The sequence below is a fragment of the Gymnogyps californianus genome, chromosome 20 (genome assembly GCF_018139145.2).
Source record: "Gymnogyps californianus isolate 813 chromosome 20, ASM1813914v2, whole genome shotgun sequence".
Lineage (NCBI taxonomy): Eukaryota > Metazoa > Chordata > Aves > Accipitriformes > Cathartidae > Gymnogyps > Gymnogyps californianus.
In genome coordinates, this window is record NC_059490.1 from 7,620,557 (window position 1) to 7,638,194 (window position 17,638).

Sequence of the window (17,638 nt, forward strand, 5' to 3'; positions counted from 1 at the left end):
TTCCCAGGCAGCTGGACAGACAACTAGGATCTAATTCATATGTGGTTTCCTGCTGGTCCTTTGAATTCTTCTAGCAACTTCCCCAGTGCAGAAGCAACATTACTGCCTTACACCTGGCAGGAAAAGATTTCCCTATTACTAAGCTGTACCCATGGTTGGATTCAGATTGCCCAGAAAAGGTGAAAGTCACTGTGTCTCATTGCTCCTACCACAACCACATGCACCCCTGTGCCAAAAGAGAGATCTAGCAGAACTGGAGGATGCCTGAACTTCACCCCAAACTCCCCCAAATCAAATACTACTGACAGCATTCAGAAAGCAGCCGTGCAGCTAAGTTGTGAATGTCAGATCAACACTGAAGCTCCTGAAAGAAGCTGAAGTGTAATGCTCCTCCAGAAGCCACGAGGAAGTGAGAACTGAAGTGACTCCGGCAAGTCTTCTTACAGACAGACTGCTGGTTAGTGAGGAGCCCGGGGAAGGGAGCCCAGCGTTGCAAGTTTTGCCTATGAACAGCTGCAGTAGGCAGCCTTTACTTGCAACACTTTTTGGACTCTGTTCCAAGCCACTTGCAGTTATTTCAGTCACAGGCTCCCAACTAGAGAAGCTAGAACATCCCTAGAAAGGAACTGTCTTAATTATGTATACTGAACCTTAACTTCGGACAGCCTAATCCAACCCCAAGATGCTGTCTGGCCCCAATGTTTACCATATTGTTAAACTGCTTCTTGCACTTTGAGCAGGGCCTGCAGAGAGCAAACATGGGCAAGAAGGAGGCGTCACAGCCCAGCCTTGCCCAGCGCTGTAGACAGACACCTGCCTGCTGTGACGGGACCCAGTTGCTGAATTCCTTGTGACCCAATGGCTGAAGCTTGAAGCGGTGTTTGACATCCTTCGCAAACTGAACCTGAATTCCTCAAACACCAGCAGCCCTCCCGAGACACTGCTTGTGTAGACACCTCTTGGTGGCCTGCAGGAGTTCATGGCTCAGAGTGCCCCGTTTAAACAGTCCTTAAAAAAAAGGAGCTTTTATCCTTAAAAAAAAAAAGCTCACAAAACTGTTGTGTGGGATCTCTCAGGAGTAGGCTGCTTTTCCCAATATGCTCCTTTAGTTCTTTCTAACTTGGTCCTGAGGCCAGAATGGCACCTCCTAACTTAGAGGAAGCCCCCTCCAACCTCCTCACACCTCGCCTGTCCACTAGCCAGTTAAGTCTCAGCCACAAGATGTGGCAGAGTCTACAACAAAGGTTAAAACAGTGCACGGCAGCTAAAACAGAGCTCGCTATTTCACCAGAGTGCTCTATCGCAGGAGACTATGCTGAGAGCGGCAGGGAAAGCTTCCCAGTGGCGTTGCAGGGAGCAGCAGCTCTAGTGATGGGGGCGGAACAGCAAGTGCAGGCAGGAGACTGTGTTCACTGTGTCTTCTAGACTTGTCCAATGGGACCGAAGACGAACAGAAACTACCCAAATGCTGATGCCAGCAGACAGACATGCTCTATACAGCGAGAGACTGTGCCCCACCCCATCTCTTTAGGATAAGTCATGCTAAAACCAGCCTTATTTTCCTTCTTGCTCCTTGAGTCACTGGGATTCCTTTGGAAACACGGAGGATCAAAGTGATCAGTCCTTCAAGGTGTGAGTTCTGCCAAAGACGGCTGTTTCTACAACTAACCACTTGTAGCAAAACAGAAAGGGTGCTCTTCAACCTAGAAGAGCAAGCAATCACCAAGGTCTTGGTGGTTAAAGTCATTATCTACATTAGGAACCAAACCTCAAACAGAAACATAGACTTGCCTAAAATGGGAGCGTGCAGACAACAGCTGCTCTGTGTCCGGGGCATCCACACACAAGTTCTGTTCTGCTTCTCTTGAGGACAGTCCAGCAGCAAGAGGATTAACATAATCTAACTTACTTTGCTAAACCAATTTGGCTAGCAGTAATGGGAAGTGTGGTCTTAATGCAAGACTCTTTAGAACAAGGCTAGACAAACAGCAACCAAAGGTCACGTAGCTTCAAGTCAGTGGGGTGGGATTTTCAGAGGGCCAATTAAGAGAAACAGGGCATGGCTTACTGTGGCTCTCTAGAGTCAAAACTTACACCCTTACCACAAAGCAAAGAATGATTGGAGCAGATAATGTGTTTTGCTAAATTTACTAGAATAATAAAACAGCAAACTTGACATTGTAAACCAACCTCAAAAGTTACTATCAGAGCTCCAACATGCACATCAAATCACAAATTAGTCTCTAACCTTTTCATTAAGCACTAGTTCATATGCTCACCCGACAGTAGGAGCACACCAAGTAAGTGGTCTGATGCCTTTTAAATGAAGATATATGAAATCCCAGTCAACCTAGGGAGGATGGCCTAGCTTCAGCAACTGTGATGAGATGGAAGCTTCCTTCTCAACAGCTCATCTACATAGAGCTAGCTTTCTCCTCAATTTGGGAAGGTTATTTATAGTCTGTTCATGAACAAGTCGTCCCTTGTAGTCCTTTCAGGGCCAGCAACATTTTTCTTAGTTTTAGGCTCACCTAAACACAAGTCAACTTTATCTTCTGCTGCATTCTTGTTTCATCAGAAGTATGATGTGGTATTTTACCAGCCCTTATGAACAGCACATTCCAAGAAGTTCATACTGACCTTTCATCTTTTCCATGCTACATGATAGTAGGTGTTTCATACAAGAACACACTTCTTATTGGGATATTTGATTTGAAGACAAAAAAAAAGCGCCCAACTTTCTGAAGTCTTCTTTTATTATTGAACACATGTAAGTGAACAAGTCCCCACTCTGCTAAGCTACATGAATACGTTCAATCAGTTTGTACTCCTAACTCATTTTCCTCCTTCCTACTGATCTTACACTGGTAGCATTGCTCTAATCCTGCTCTCATGGAAGGCTAAAAAACTCTGCCAGTGGCTCCAACAGAAAAAAGAGTTGTTCCAAATTTTAAGTGTAGGTTTATAGATGATTAGATTCCTCTGCTGCCCTCTGAGCTGTGAAGTCTGCTCTCCGAATGACAGCAGCCAACACAAGAAGAGAATGCATTTCTCTCAGTACTGTTTATATTTCAAATCTCACTTGTATCTACTATTTTATGAGAGAGTCTATTGCAGGGCTGCACACCCTTCGTTCGTCAAGAATCAATTAAATTCAAGTAGACTATCGAACTTAACCTCATGCAAGATTTCAGCATTCCAAATGTAGCTCCAAACAAAAGGGTTTATGTCTCAGCCCACAAAGTCCTTATTCAGCTGTTAAGGCTAATTTGTCCCAAATCACACAATGTAGCCAGTGATATTGCTGAACAATGACTTGTTCAATAGCTTCCAATGTTCTAACCCTGGCTCAGATTCTGAAAAGCACTGAGAACCCCCATTCCCATCATTTTCACTGAAATTTCACTGACAGCAAGGTATGCCTGACAAAGTTTAGGAGTAGGTCCTTTAGTTTGCTTACGGCAAATTATTTTCAGTGGTCATTTTTAAAGTTAAAGCATTCCATAGTAATCTTGGCTGTTTCCTAGCTATACTCATATGATCAGTCCAGCTCCAGCACAGCTCAGGAGGATTCAGCAAACCAGAGGTGCCAGAATAACACTTCTGATGCTGGCAGTCCTACTTTCAGCATACGTTGCTAAGATGCACCAAGACAACACAGGAAAGAAACTTCAGGCTACTGAGTGATGAGAGATGCAGATACACTGCAGTCATGCCTGACCTTGTAGAGCACTTCAACATGTCCTAGACAAATTCCTCACTGCTCTTCTTTGGCTTCTGGAGGTCTTTAGGACTGTGTATCAATGCTATAAACAGCAATGCCTAATTTTCATTACATCATTATAGGAGGCAACAACCCAGAAAAGCAGAAAGACAAGGTTCAATATAGGTGCATAGCTACACGGGGATCCTACATCCTCCTTCCTGATAAGCCATTGCCTTTTGGGATGCAACAAGTTAGGAGAGCAGAGTGAGCAACACAACTGAACTAACATGGAAGGGCAGATGTTCACGCTGGTCACACATAAGTCACCTACTCTTGATTTAAACAGGACACCAAGCTAATTTACCCAGCTTCTCTGGCAATTGTTACGGTATTTTTTGAGAGCATAAGTATTCAGTATTTGGTTCAGACAAAGGTAGTCTTCTAGCCATACAATTTGTCTCACTGAACAATCAAATATGCAGGCCTTTCATAATTAGCTGCTTTTCTACCTTCGCAGTTGCAAAGAAGACTCCCCAAACCTGCTGATGAAACCACTCAAACGTACACACACCACTGCTTTCATGAGTTACACAGGTGTATTTGTCAAGTGGAACTTAACCTTTACATTTGTTAACAGCAGATAAGCGAAAAGCCAGCCTACCAGTCTGATGTTGTCTTCTGGGCGGAGCAGTATGAACATGGCCTGCAGGTGTTGCTGGAGATCCCCTGCAGGCAAGAGGGAAAGGTGAATGCACAAAAATAGTTTTAAATCATATGCAAGTTCCTGGCTGTCCAGCCAGAGCAAATGTCCACCAAGAAACCCGACACGTCACCGTGAGCGTTGTCACTTCCACCCACTCAGAGATGACAAAACTCCATCTCTGAGTCAGATGCTCTTTGCTCCCTGTGCTCACCTGTTCCTGTCTTACCGTGCTCTCTCCTGCTAAATCCCGTTATCTTTTTACCAGAAATAAAAAGCATTTCAGTACTCTTTGTTCCTTTAAAAGAAAAGACTAACTAGGTAGAAATGGACCCTACCCCATGGTTGAACATCTCATTCTACCACGTGTTTCAAATCAGGAATCTACCATTTCTTTTACACCAGCTTATTACTTAGTGCAGAACTACTATCTAGACAAAAGTATCCCGTTTGAAGTGAGATTTAGTCCCATCTTAGAGCAGCACGTGCCCACATACACTTATATACCAACCCCACCCAAAAGCGGCTAAGAATTACCGCCTGAAAAATCAAGCACCTACAATTTTTCCTAGAAAACACTTGCTACACTTCTACTGGTGAAGCTGAGGAAAACTGGGGGGTGGGGTGGGGTGGGAAATCACAGTCACGCAGGAACTTTAAAGTCTTCTTAAAAAGAGCCGAGTGTCCCAGGTTCCTAAAGCATCAAGCATTTGAAAGACAAGTGAGCTACCTTCTGTTGGTACTACCGCACTGACTCTCAGCACTACTCCCCGGCTCATAGAGAGCCACGAGTTTCCCTGCTAAGCAAGCACATTACCTTCTGAGTGTCAGTAAGCAATAACACCTCCAGCAATGGGCTGGTTTTTTCAATCGTTACCTGGAAAATTAATCTGCATTCCCAGAAAGGAGAGTGCAAGGTTGCCAGGTGGGTGGCACAGAACAGCAAGAAGAGGAGCATTACTCTTCCACCCTCTCCCACTCCCCCACAGACGGGAAGTTGAGTTTAGGCAACACTGCAGGGAAGAGCACGAATGCTCGAGCAAGTATTCCACACGAGCGGCTATGAGAGCATTTTCTAGTAAGGCTGACTAACCTTCCTGACTTCCCTTTCTAATTCATCGGTGGTGCTAGAATCCATGCTATTTCAGTGACTTTCAGAAATAAGGAAACCTCGAACATGGAGCAGCATCCAGAAGTGCCACGCAAGGGAAGGGGAAGAAAGGAAACGCTGCCCAGCGAGAGCATGGTACCTAGTTTCCAAATGATTTTTATAGCTGGTAGAACAGCAGGGCTGGAGGGCTGCTGCAGCCTCTCTCCTGATGGGACAGATGCAAGCTTGTGTGGAATGGGCTATGCAGGACACGGCATTCTCTGCTCTCCTCTTCCTTCCTCCTTGAAACACACTTCAGCATATGGAGAATGAGTCAATGCCCTGGGACTGCATTTTTAACTGGTGGTGGGAAAAACTGAGGCACTCTGCAGTGCTAGGGAAGTCACATACAAAGTACCAGCAGTGACAAGCACCTGAAGCTACTTCCTGCCCAAGGACATTGTTCCCAGTGCTGGAGTGGCTGGCACGTGCCTCCCTACACAGCAGTTATTTAGGGAGATGGGTAACATAGGAAAGGCCAGCTCATCCATCGGATGCTGTCCTCCCAGGGGTGCAGTGGGAGACAGGATTTCCCCACGTCAACACCAGTGCAAAACCCTGGCAATGCTGCTCAGTTCCAGCACGTTTCAGCTGCTGGCACAGTGGGAATCACGGAGAACTGCTGACTGAACAGGCAAAGATCCCCCTGCTTCAGGTGGCATCTCCTGCCTGCAGCCTGGAAGAGCCCAGCAAGTATTTGACTCATGAGGCATTCACATGTCTTAGGCAGCCTGAAATGAAAGATGCTTCACCTCAGTTTTTCCCTCCTCAAAACGTAACAGTTCCCACCTACTGCTGCCAGTAATTCACTATCAGGAATCAGTTTAAGAGCTGAAGTTTCCAGAGTTTAAAAAACACCACCAGGACTACTGGATTATCCCAATACATAAAAAAGAGAGGAAGTTTCTAAGACAACCCTTTCTGCGAGGCTCAGTCAAGGAGCTCCATTATCCCTCATCCTCAGAAAGTTTATTTTATTGCACTCCTCCCTGCTCCCCAGCCTGCCCTGCCAGCATCGGGAGCTCCAGAGCTGGAAAGTAAAGTATTGCTTCCTTGGCCAGCTTTAATTGATTTGCAGCATTTTCAGCCCCAAACACACAAGGCATTTTGTACGCTTCCTGGATTAAGAAAAAGCAAAGGGAAGGTTATAGCATGCCAGAATCAGCACAAAGATATCACATCCTGTCCTATGAAGAGCTATCGGCTTTGCTGGCATTCATGGCATGACTGTTGCTTCCTATCACATTGTCCAGCAACAAGCAGATGCTTTTGTTTCCTTCGAGCTGGCAGGCTAGGTGCAAAGCATCAGCTAGGGTGGGATCTTAAAAGCGGTTTCCAGTATCCCAGAGATGGCAAAAGCCCCAGGGAAGTTACATCCTTTTCTGGCCTCCTCCAGCGTTGTTGGAGTGCAAAAGCAAGCCCACCAGCCTACAGAACACAGCCCGTTTGCCCGGTGGCACGGGGCGCAGGACCGCCCAGAGAGAGGAGTGTGGACAGCTGGTACCTTATCTGGTCAATCTGCCAACTAGCGATCTCCATTGCTGAAGATGATACGATTAAAGAAATGGGTGTGAGCATTAATTATTTCCTGTTACGCATTTACTCTTTAGGCTGGATTCTAGCACCTCTGATGAATTAGAAAGGCAGGTCAGGAAGGTTAGTCAACCTTCCTAGAAAATGCTCTCATAGCTACTTGAAACACTATTGCATCCATAGGCAGCAATTCCATACTGGAAAGTTATGTCCGCTCTCCACTGCCCTTGTAATTTTGTGTGCCAGAGATAAGTCACGACACACACATGGGAATGAAAGTTGAGCACGGATTATCAGAGTCCAAGAAAGGAGACAGTTCTCTTTGTCACACGCTCTGCCAGCTCACTGCCAATGGCCAGTTCACCTCTCAGAGCCACACTCTCTACATCACTGTTTTAATTTTGGTGGCACAGATGTTTTGCTCAGGAAGATGACACCACTGATCCCTTAGTGTCGTTGGTCTGCTGGCATATACTGTACGTTAGAAAAGTTCACAGAAAAGAAAGATGGTACACACTCATACAAAGGTCTCTCTTCAGTGAAATCTCCAAGCACCATAAAAAAATACTATACCATTCACATCACTTGACAAGCAGGGAAACTGAGGCAAGGACAAGTACCGATGCCTCATTAAATCTCACCCTGTAAGTTGAAGAGACAGGAATAAAAAGAGTCTTCTAAGAACAAAAATCCCATCCCTTAGGCAAGCCAGCCTCTTCAATACAAAACATCTTGCTGTATACAATTACAACACACCAGATTTGCTCATTGGCAACCTGGCTTCCAAAAGCTCTGGGCTGATTAGACAAGTGACTGTTTTCCACCAAGGTCTCCAGACCTCATGCAAGTCAGCTGTAGCAAGTAGATGAGGCAACAAGAGAGACTCAAAAGCTGTTTGTGCTGCCTTGCACAGGTTCACAAGGAAACCCATCCAGCGCGTCTCCTCTGCAACGTAAAGCTAAGACAGCAACTGACGTGGGCTTCTATTATGCAGAGGACTTTGGAGGGATTAAAAAAACAAGACAGGTCAAGACAAACTTTTAAAAGACTGCTAACTCTATTTGCACACTGAACACCATTTCACTTCAGTCTCAACCAGAAAGGCCAGCTTTAAATTAAGTTTCAGAACAATTTATTTTCTTTTGACAACTGGTAATTAATGCATCTCACTCAAACGAATTTGGGTACTGCTTGTACTATGTCTGAGTGGAAGTATGTAATTAACTGCCTTTTGACTTAAACTCTTTCTATAAAGATGTTTGTAAACAGATTTTGACGTGGACCAGTCATCAGGTAGGTAACTCTGCCAGATGTAGAGCTGGATGACAGTCTGATGGTATCAAAGTACAAAGAAATCTACACCTGGAACCAAACCAAATCACCTTTTGGTGGTCACTTTTTGGCAAAGAAAGTTGACTCCAGCCTCTCTGTTTCTGTCTCTGTCCCGTATACAAAAGTCTGAAGGCCTCAATGTTGTTTTTTTCCTGCTGATTGTTTAATGGAAGGGAAAAACCCCACACTATCTGATCCCTGTAAAACACCATCAGTGAATAAGCACCGTACATGCAATGAAAAACAACCTACCCTGAAATGTTTGAGTTTCATTATTCAGACTGACTTTTCAAACAAAGAGTCAAAGCAAAAACACAAATCAAGCTTTCAGCAGATAAAGGGGGCGGAATTATGACTGACTCCGTATTACTCACTCCGCTTACACGTCTGAAAAGTCACACTGACTTTGCTCAGAGGTTTCTTCACCACCACGTAGAGGTAAGTCTCCTCCCTTTCTTCCATCATAACTGGTTACTTTCAGATCAGGAAGAACAATTACTCATCTCGTATCGTAACCTCAAGTTTCCCAGTGCAATGCATGAAGGTTTTGATGGCAATCTTCCAGCCCTTCTCTCATATAAAAATTATAGGATGATATTGTGGGGGGCAGTTGTTCTCAACTCTCCGTAATGTCACGATTGCTGCCCTGATGTCACTCATTTGTTTGATTTTGCAGGATAACAAGAGAGTACTGAAACCTTTTTTTCTATCAGCATTAAATATCACAGTGTTGAAACTGGCAGGTCTAGCTTTAATAGACACCTGGTGTAAATAGAAATGTGTGTCATCTGGTGAGAACGAACTCAAGAAAGGTGGACTCGGAAACAAGAGTGAGCAGACAAGCCTCAGTCATCGGATGCAACACATTACCTGCATGCTTGTTGCGCCTGTGACTGATCCTGGGAGTAGACGACCCATTTCCTCGTGGCAGGAAGAGAGCTGCACCTTTCACAGTGAGGAAGCTTTCGCTGATGCTGCAAGGGGAGAGACAAACAGTGAATAAGGAAAACTCTGTATTGTCTTTAAAAGGAGAAAAGCAATGGAACAAGAGAGGTTCAAGGCACTGAATGCATGCTCTGTTCTTTTGCAAGGAAGCGATTTAGATCGAATTATTTTGTTGGTAAAAAACTTCCCCCCCCCCCCCCCCCCCCCCCCCCCCCCCCCCCCCCCCCCCGTACTGCAAACATTCAAAGCATAACTGAGAACAACATGAACAGAGAAACACTGAAAAGCAGAACATATGTGTGGTGCCACTCTGCCTGCAGAGGTGGAACCTGAGCAGGCAGAGGGGATTAACCTATGGCTGTATTTTCGATTTGAAAGTCAAGATGAGAGATCCACATTTCTAAATGGCGATTAATACAGCAAGCCCACGCATCTCTATAATTACGGACTCTGTTAACCCTGTGCTTAGTGGTTCAGACACAGCTGATGCCCTGCAGAAACAAATGTCTCCCTTCAGCAGTTAGCCAAAAGAAAATTAGTGTACATAAGAGATTAAGAAATCATGAAACTACTGTCTATGAGTCGTATGATAATTAACTCTCAAAGACTTATAAATTAAAAGCAAAACTATAATGCTGCTGAATTCAGACATCACTTACTGCCTTGATTTTGCCCTTTCTGAAGCCACATCAGGAGAGAGGTTTGGGAAAGGGGCAATAAAGAGTTCTCAGGTTCTGTGGAACAGCTGATATTTTAAGCACATCTTCCAGTAGTTTTCTTAGAGATGCTGTGGCTCATGGAAAAAGCGAGACACACTACAGATTTTGCAATTAAGCCATCCTGTTGCATAGTTCAGGGCTCCTGCTTCTCTCAGAATTGATAAGATAGTCATACAGGCTCTGAAGAAAGCCAGAAACAATTCTACAGTCAACAGGATGGTTGATGAATATGATAAGACAGGATGGGAGAGTCCCTGGCATCATGCATCCCAGCAGCTCTGTGCCTTGAAAAAGACGTTGGCTTGTTCTTTTCAAACGAACAACAGACTAGGAACTTCTTAGTTCCTTTCTCTGCTTAAACAAATACCAAAACTAATTATTTATTCCCTTCCTTTAAGAGACAAGGACCGGGAAATAATAATAGAGTAAAAAACCCCGCCATATATTTGAAGAAATTCCACGTTACAAGACGCAGGTGAACGCTAGAACATGCCAAGTCACCGCCCTTCACGGCTACTTCTGCTCTGCCGAATAAGCAAAGGCTAACTGCTGCCGGCAGCCCCTACTCCAGGGACACGTTTCAGTGGCTACTCAAAGGCAGGCATACACCTAAGCACAACTGAAGACAGCATCACAGAGAAATCAAACGTGACCAAGAACGAGGACACAGCATGGCATGAGCCTGTGATCTTCCAGTTTCATGATTTGAGGTTGACCGCTTTAGCAACAGGCTTTGCTGACTACGTTTTTATAGATACAAGAATTATAAAAGCTTGTGTTAAAGCTGGATTTCCCCCTAACCTCAAGCACATTTCTGGGCACCTCTCCATTTTGCTGGTGGGGATATAAAAAAATCAAATTTTCTGAGCTCCAGCAAAGCAGATACACTCAGAAAGACTTTCTTTTTCAAGCCTGTAGCACATCCCAATGTTTAGACTGCACTGTCTGTCAGAACCTCAGCACTCCTCCTTACTGACAAAGTTTCTCCCAGGACGATTTTCTAAAATTAAACCAGATGTCAAACATGCACTGGATGTTTCAACAAACCAGAATTTTGAAAAGGAAAAAACCACTCATCCCAAATTAAAACGGATCAGAGATCTTTACCTATGCTAAAGTTAAAAACAAACAAACAAAAAATTAAATTCATTGGGCACACTGAGCATGGATGTTTTCTCAGGCCCTTCTCATATAAAAATTTTGACTGAGCCTTTTAGCTTTTGGTGACAAATAGATCCTCTGAAAGCCCTCAAGCTACACAGTTTCTTAAAGCCTGAACTAGAGAAACACTGAGTTATCCTGAAGCCACTAACTTAAAAAAAAAAAAAATTAAATTAAATCTTTCTCCCTCACTTAGCTTGAACACGTTTTGATTCAGTGGTGCCCTGATATCCTGAAGAAGTACACTTCTGCTTTCAGACTAGCACCCACAATGGGAGTGGGGCAAGAAAGCATGCCATGCTTTGCTGAGCCTCTTCAGGAGACGAGACAATGATACAGAAAGAGTGAGAAGACATTCCCTCCTCCTCCTCCTCCCTTTACAATCTCACCACAGAGGCAAACGAATGTTAAGCTGCACAGAAGGAGAAAGAATTCAGCAGTCACAGCCACTTTTCACATAGTTAATTTTATCAGCAAAGCCAACAACTAATATTAGCAATCCTTTAGCCTGTGCCTGAGGTTTCCCCACAAGACTGAATTAGCAACTATTTTTAGTGGATAAAGCAGCATGTAGCTAGAGGGCTGGGAGGTTAAAAATCTTCTCACTTCCATCACTTTCTCTTATCACCAGCTCTCTGCCGTCAGCCTGGAAAGGAAACATGCGCAGAACTAAAGAGATTCCCATCAGGTACATCCTTCCAGGAGGCCACCTTCTCTCCTAAGGCCACGCAGAGCCTTGTTTTGGGCCATTAACCACAAGCAACAAGTTTGACTCGGTAAGACTAGGGAAAGGGAATGTTATTTCCCATACGAAGGGTCGGAATAGCTGAAGAATGTGGCAAAGCAGATCATTCTTGTAGAGCGGGGAGGTCAAGCAGGCAGGGCAGCACCTCCCGCAGGGCAGGAGATGGCCATCAGCACCGTTGGGAAAGAGCAGATCAGCGGAGATAAGAGTCTCATCCTTCTGCCAGTTACAGCTCTGGGGACACTCACTGCGTGGACGAAGGCATGGCACACTATCGGCACTCTCGGCATCACCTGCCATGAACTCCTAACACCAGACTCACAACACATCTGTATCCAGCACAGCACCCTAGCAAAAAAACCCATAATACACAAACACACAACCAAGCCCTCACTCAGATTCACGCAGTAAAGAAAATCCAGGGAGGAAAGGCAGGAAGCTTGTAGGGAAGTCCAAACAGCTGTAATAATAACTACCAATGAAGCCTAACACTGTTCTTCTGGGAGATGCAGATTTTGGTGCCTGTGATGCACTACAGGGACAAAAAAAGCAATCGCTGCCCTGATGTCCCCCGTACCACCCATGGCTGGCTGATCCATTTGCGACCATCCTGCCTGGATAGATCCAGCCACGGTCTTTCCCAAAAGCATTATATTTCAGGGCAAGATCACCTTTAGATATTGCCCCTGATATATAAGGAGAGAGGATTCCTCCTGTAGGATGCTAACAGCAGGCCCCACTCTCAGATGCTTCAGAAACACAAAAGGTAGAAACGATGTGTGTGAAAAGGGCAATTAGAGACTCAAAACAACTCTCATGATGTGGGACTGTGCTCACCATAGCAGCAGAGCCATGCTACCATCCACTACTGATTTTACCCTGCTGACAGCTTGATGGCTCCCAAGCATAACCTGGGCTACTCCAGATACTTCATAAAATCTGGTTTTGCCAGAGCCTACTGGAGCTTCAATGCTTTTTGAAACAATCTCCTGGAAACGGACTGGGTATTAAAAGACACGAAATGTGGTTAAGGGAGAAGTTGAGTCTAGGAGAGCAGAAGACAGGGAGCCAACCTGGCAGAGGTAACAAAGCCAAGCTGTATTTTATCAGCACATCAGGCTTGTCATCAGTCCTCTGTACGACACAGTGGCTTTCTTCTGGAGAAGACTTACTTGGGACATATCTATGAAAGAGTTATTAAAGCTATAAGCAACCCTCAGCACTACAGCTGTGGGGGGAAAAAAAAAAAGCAAGCTTCTGTTCCATGTTTAGCCAGTTCACCTCTGAATTGAAGTAGCAACCTTAAGGCCACCAGTGATGTGCTATTTGTAATTCATTGCTCACTGGGAAGAGAACTAACATAAGCAAAGACTTAAGCAACTCCTACAGAAATTACTACTTGTACTAATTTTTCTCCCAGGCAGAAAAGATTTTGTAGAAATTGTACAAGGAAAACTATTTAAAGCCTTTTGCACAAAAAGCACAGACACTCCCCTCAGAAGACCCAGTTACTAAACAGCACGAAACAGAGGTGATTCCCATGCTCCCTGACTTGCTGCCCACGAGGGCAGCTGCTGAGCTCCTCCTGCACGAGGAAAACACTGCGTGGTTCATACCAAATTCTCATTATGCTACAAAAATGGGGAACCACATAAAACTTACAGATGTCAAACAAATAGTGAATGCCTTCCCAGCTGTTACCCGGCACAGCTCTGTTCATAAATTGCAAGCACAAACACCAAACAAACTGTTTTAAAGACACAAAAATGTTACCGGTTTATGGACTATGCCAAAGCAATGCCATAACATGAATCATCTGACACTTTGCCACGACCCTCCCGCACGATGCCTTCCACCTAAGGGGCTGCTCGGCTGGGGAGCTGCTCGTCCAGAGTGCTGCACCACCAGCCAGGAGGTAGGTGAATCTGCACCACCCACCAGTTTTCAATGAAAAATTCTCAGTCCTCAACGTAAAATACTCAGAAAGGAACACTGTAGTCTTCTTTAGAAACTATTTCATAAAGAAAGGAGAGAGAACCTTTTTAGAAGTACAGCAAGGGAAGCAAAGAGGCACCTGAACAGCTTCTGGCAATGTTTTATCCTAATAAACACTTAATTAAGTTATTGCGAGCCTGAGGATGACTTTCCAGTCGGCTCTACTTACTTACTGGAGCAGCTGCTTTACAGCAGGCTCTGTCCTGTTCAGCCCAGCCCTTAACTGGGCACTTGCCAAGTAGCACAACCGACAGAGCTGGCACCATCCCCTGAAACGTTCAGCAGGAGAAGTCCTCCCACCACGTCCCCCTCCCCAACGCAGAGGAACAGGGCAGCGTGGCGGAGGAGCAAGCCTCCTCGCGCTGTCACCTCCTCACCAGCCGTGCCCGCGGCACACACACAGGCAGCAACATGGGCGCTGCAAGGAGGCTGCATCCTCCTGTCCCGTTCCCCCTCGTCCTTAGAAGGGGGAGACTAAAAAGTGATGGGATAGGGGAAATGAAGATTTCAAGATACTTGACATTTGAATAGAACTTCACTACCTGTCTTATTTACAGAAATGGAAACATAATTTCTCTGTCAGCCTCAGGTATTTATTAACCAGAATCATGCAGAAAAGCGTTCTGAAGCAGCATCCTAACAGAGTTAGCGAGCTACAGCTCAGCACCGGGAGGCTGCGCTGGGATTTCAATGCCAAGTCCAGCTCCAGCTGTAGCTCCCGATGACAAGAGCGTTGTGCAGTAACCACAGAGGCTTCCAACTCCTGAGCAAAAGGAGGTTTTCCTAAAGGGCATCTCTTGGGACAGAACCACCACCCAGCACAAGCTTTGCAAACACAAGAAGCTGCCCGCAGGACTGTGCACTGCCAGGAAGGGCTTCGAGTTTCCAACCCATCTGCAGGACGTACTCTTCCCCTCCAGCAGCCGGCTAGACCAAAGGCAAATAAAAGAAAAAGCAGAAACACTGACTGAAAGCAGGCAGGCAAGTCTCACGGTAAGGAACAACACAAGTTAACCCTGGTGTTGACTACCTGGGAGCATTCAGCAGCCCAAGCCCTGAAAATGGGAAGTGTCAATGCAGACATCTGTACTGAGGCGCTGGGGATTTCAGCTGGGAGCCCGCTCTACCAAACGCCGCTCGCGTGTGCAGTGAAAGGCAGCCCCCGTCTGAAGAGCCAGCAGCTAAACAGGCGTAGGACGGGGAACAGACGCCCTGCAGAAGGGCGTCTACCAGGAAATGGGGGGGGGGGAAATAAATAAAAATCTTGTGTGCCCAGCTCCTTTCCGTCCGTTTTAAGCCAGGTTGCTCCCCCAAGAGCCCCCTAACATTTTGCTCTAACATGAGCAGCCGGAGCATGCTGCAGGGGGGGGAGCGCACATCTCTGCATTGCACATCTCATCTGCTGCCAGCTCAGCTCTATCATCCTCCTTTAATCCATAGGCTGCAAAACACAAAACCAAGAAAAAGACCAAAATTCAGACGCTGGCAGGAGTGGCATAGCAGGCGTCAATACTTAGCTCATTCCCGAGGCTGTGGAGCCAGGCGTGGAGGGAGAGCAGCCAGGGACATGAGAGCAAGCTCTCGTAGCACGCCAGGACTCACCCTGCAAGAGCAGCAATTTCAACTGCAGCTTGCTGTGCCTGGTGTGGAAAAAGTTACAGGAGGGCAGGCCAAGCAGCCTGCTGTTTTTCTCAGCACCTCAAGCCACTTCCCTCCCTCTTCCTGCTCCCCTTCCCAAACTGGCTGTTTCCCTTCCTCCGCAGGCAGGCCCGGGGCACGGCATCACACCTGCACGGGGACTGGCTCTCACCGCCAGCCTCCCACTCACTTTACCTGGCCACAAGAAAAGTCCTGGTTAATAAAGCATCAGTCCCCCAGCCAAGGGTGCAACGGCAGCTGGGTACGCAGCTGGAAGTATGTGCAGCCCAGCAGCCAAGGGCATTTCTCCATCAAACCACCGGATGAGAGCATCACACACCTCCAGCATCCCTCCCCAGAGAAGCGCCTAACTCTTTCACCTTCGCTGTAGTTTGTTTTTCAATAAACAACATCCCTACTTCCCTTGCTTACTTTTTAAAGCACCTGGTTTAATAACTGCCAACAGTATTAATGAATTATATAGAGGAGAGCAATGTTTGGCTTCCAGTTTAAGCCTCTGCTCCTAGGCAAGTGAAGGCACCCGGATCCCTTCACACAGAGGCCAGATCTCAGGGCTGTGTAAAGCAAAGTAGCACCAGTCACTAATAAAAAAGCCCCCAAAACCCAGTAAACAAAAAGCCACCACAACAACAGGGAAATGGAAAAGGCAAGGATAACTCAGGATTGCTCTACACTGACATTTGTATTAACAGGGTCAGCTGGCAGCACACACAGACAAGTCTAGGCTTCTCTGATATCCAAAATAGCAACAAACCCAGCGCAGAGCAAAACAAGGGCCACGACTTACCGAAAAGGGCTCTGTAACACTGTCAACAGAGATGACAACATCGAGGGCAGGGAGAGAAAGGGGAAGTGGTTCTCCAATAAAGACCGTCTCTTGCCACTCAGCACTTTTGCAACTTAAGAAACAGCACAAGGAGAAAAACAAAGCAAGCGTGGGAACCCACTCCATCTTAGCTGTTTGACGCAAACTGCATTTTTAGCAACATCTGCATTTGTGCCTTTTTTTTTTAAGAAAAGGAACTGTCTACAGGCACTTCCTCTGCTCCAAGGTGGGGCTCCCTGGAGAGATAATTCAGCTGCAATGACACAGACAGGCATGATGACAGAAAGATCTGCAATGCCAATGGTAACTCATTCGTACTAACTTATCTACTGATCCCGTCTCACCACAGCCAAGTCGCCTTTTCCCTTGCTTTGGTCTCTGATACGGACATCTGCTGAAGCTGAGCTAAGACAACAAGAAAAACTTGCAGTTTTCTGGAAGATACACAAAGATGAGGACAATGGGTGTGAATCTGAACTCTAAAGGCATTGCAACTCTAAAGGCATTCCTTTTACTTGCTGCAAGCGAGGAGAGAATTTATGGTAAATTCAGAGAGGGTACAACTTGTAAAAGGGAGCACTGATGAGCATGGTTGTCTGCAAGCGAAGAGCAACCACTTCAGATGCACGAAACAACCACACTCACAGACACAGTTTCAGAGATGGGATCTAACCAGCCTGAGGTCATCCAACAAGGCTGCAGGGAGTGCTGACACCCACTCAATACCCTACTGAGTTAACGGTCTACAAGTCAAGCCTGCTACTGGAAAAAACCACCACACACACATGCCATCAGTGCTCCTCCGCCACCAGGATCATTCGAATTGAGCTCCAGAAACCATTTTGCAAACTTCAGAGTCAAAGCAGCTTGGGCAGCCTGGGTACGCTGGTGAGTGCAGTGGCATCCTTCGGAGACAGCACAGAAGACAACAGCTCTGGGCTGAGAAACTCATCCCTGCCAGAGACGCCTTGCTGCCAGCAAGGGGAGCAATGACAACTGCTGTTTGCAGCCAAAGTTTTCAGCCCACGCAGCTGCAGTGGGTCTGCATGGTGCCGAAGACAACCACAACCACCTGCAGCATTCCTCTGCCTCCCGGTGCCCTGAGCCTCACTCTGCAGCGGTGAGCCGACCTGTGGACTCCTATCAAATGTATTCCCTTGCAGGCAG

At 46.1% G+C, this 17,638-nt stretch overlaps 1 protein-coding gene across 1 annotated transcript in view; it reads right to left on the reverse strand.

Moving 5' to 3' along the window:
• SSH2 (slingshot protein phosphatase 2) overlaps positions 1 to 17,638 on the reverse strand; it is a 100,477-nt gene that overhangs the window by 23,083 nt on the left and 59,756 nt on the right. Inside the window, 2 exon segments of the mRNA XM_050908707.1 lie at positions 4,368 to 4,432; positions 9,292 to 9,395. Coding sequence (XP_050764664.1) covers positions 4,368 to 4,432; positions 9,292 to 9,395 — 169 coding nt within the window.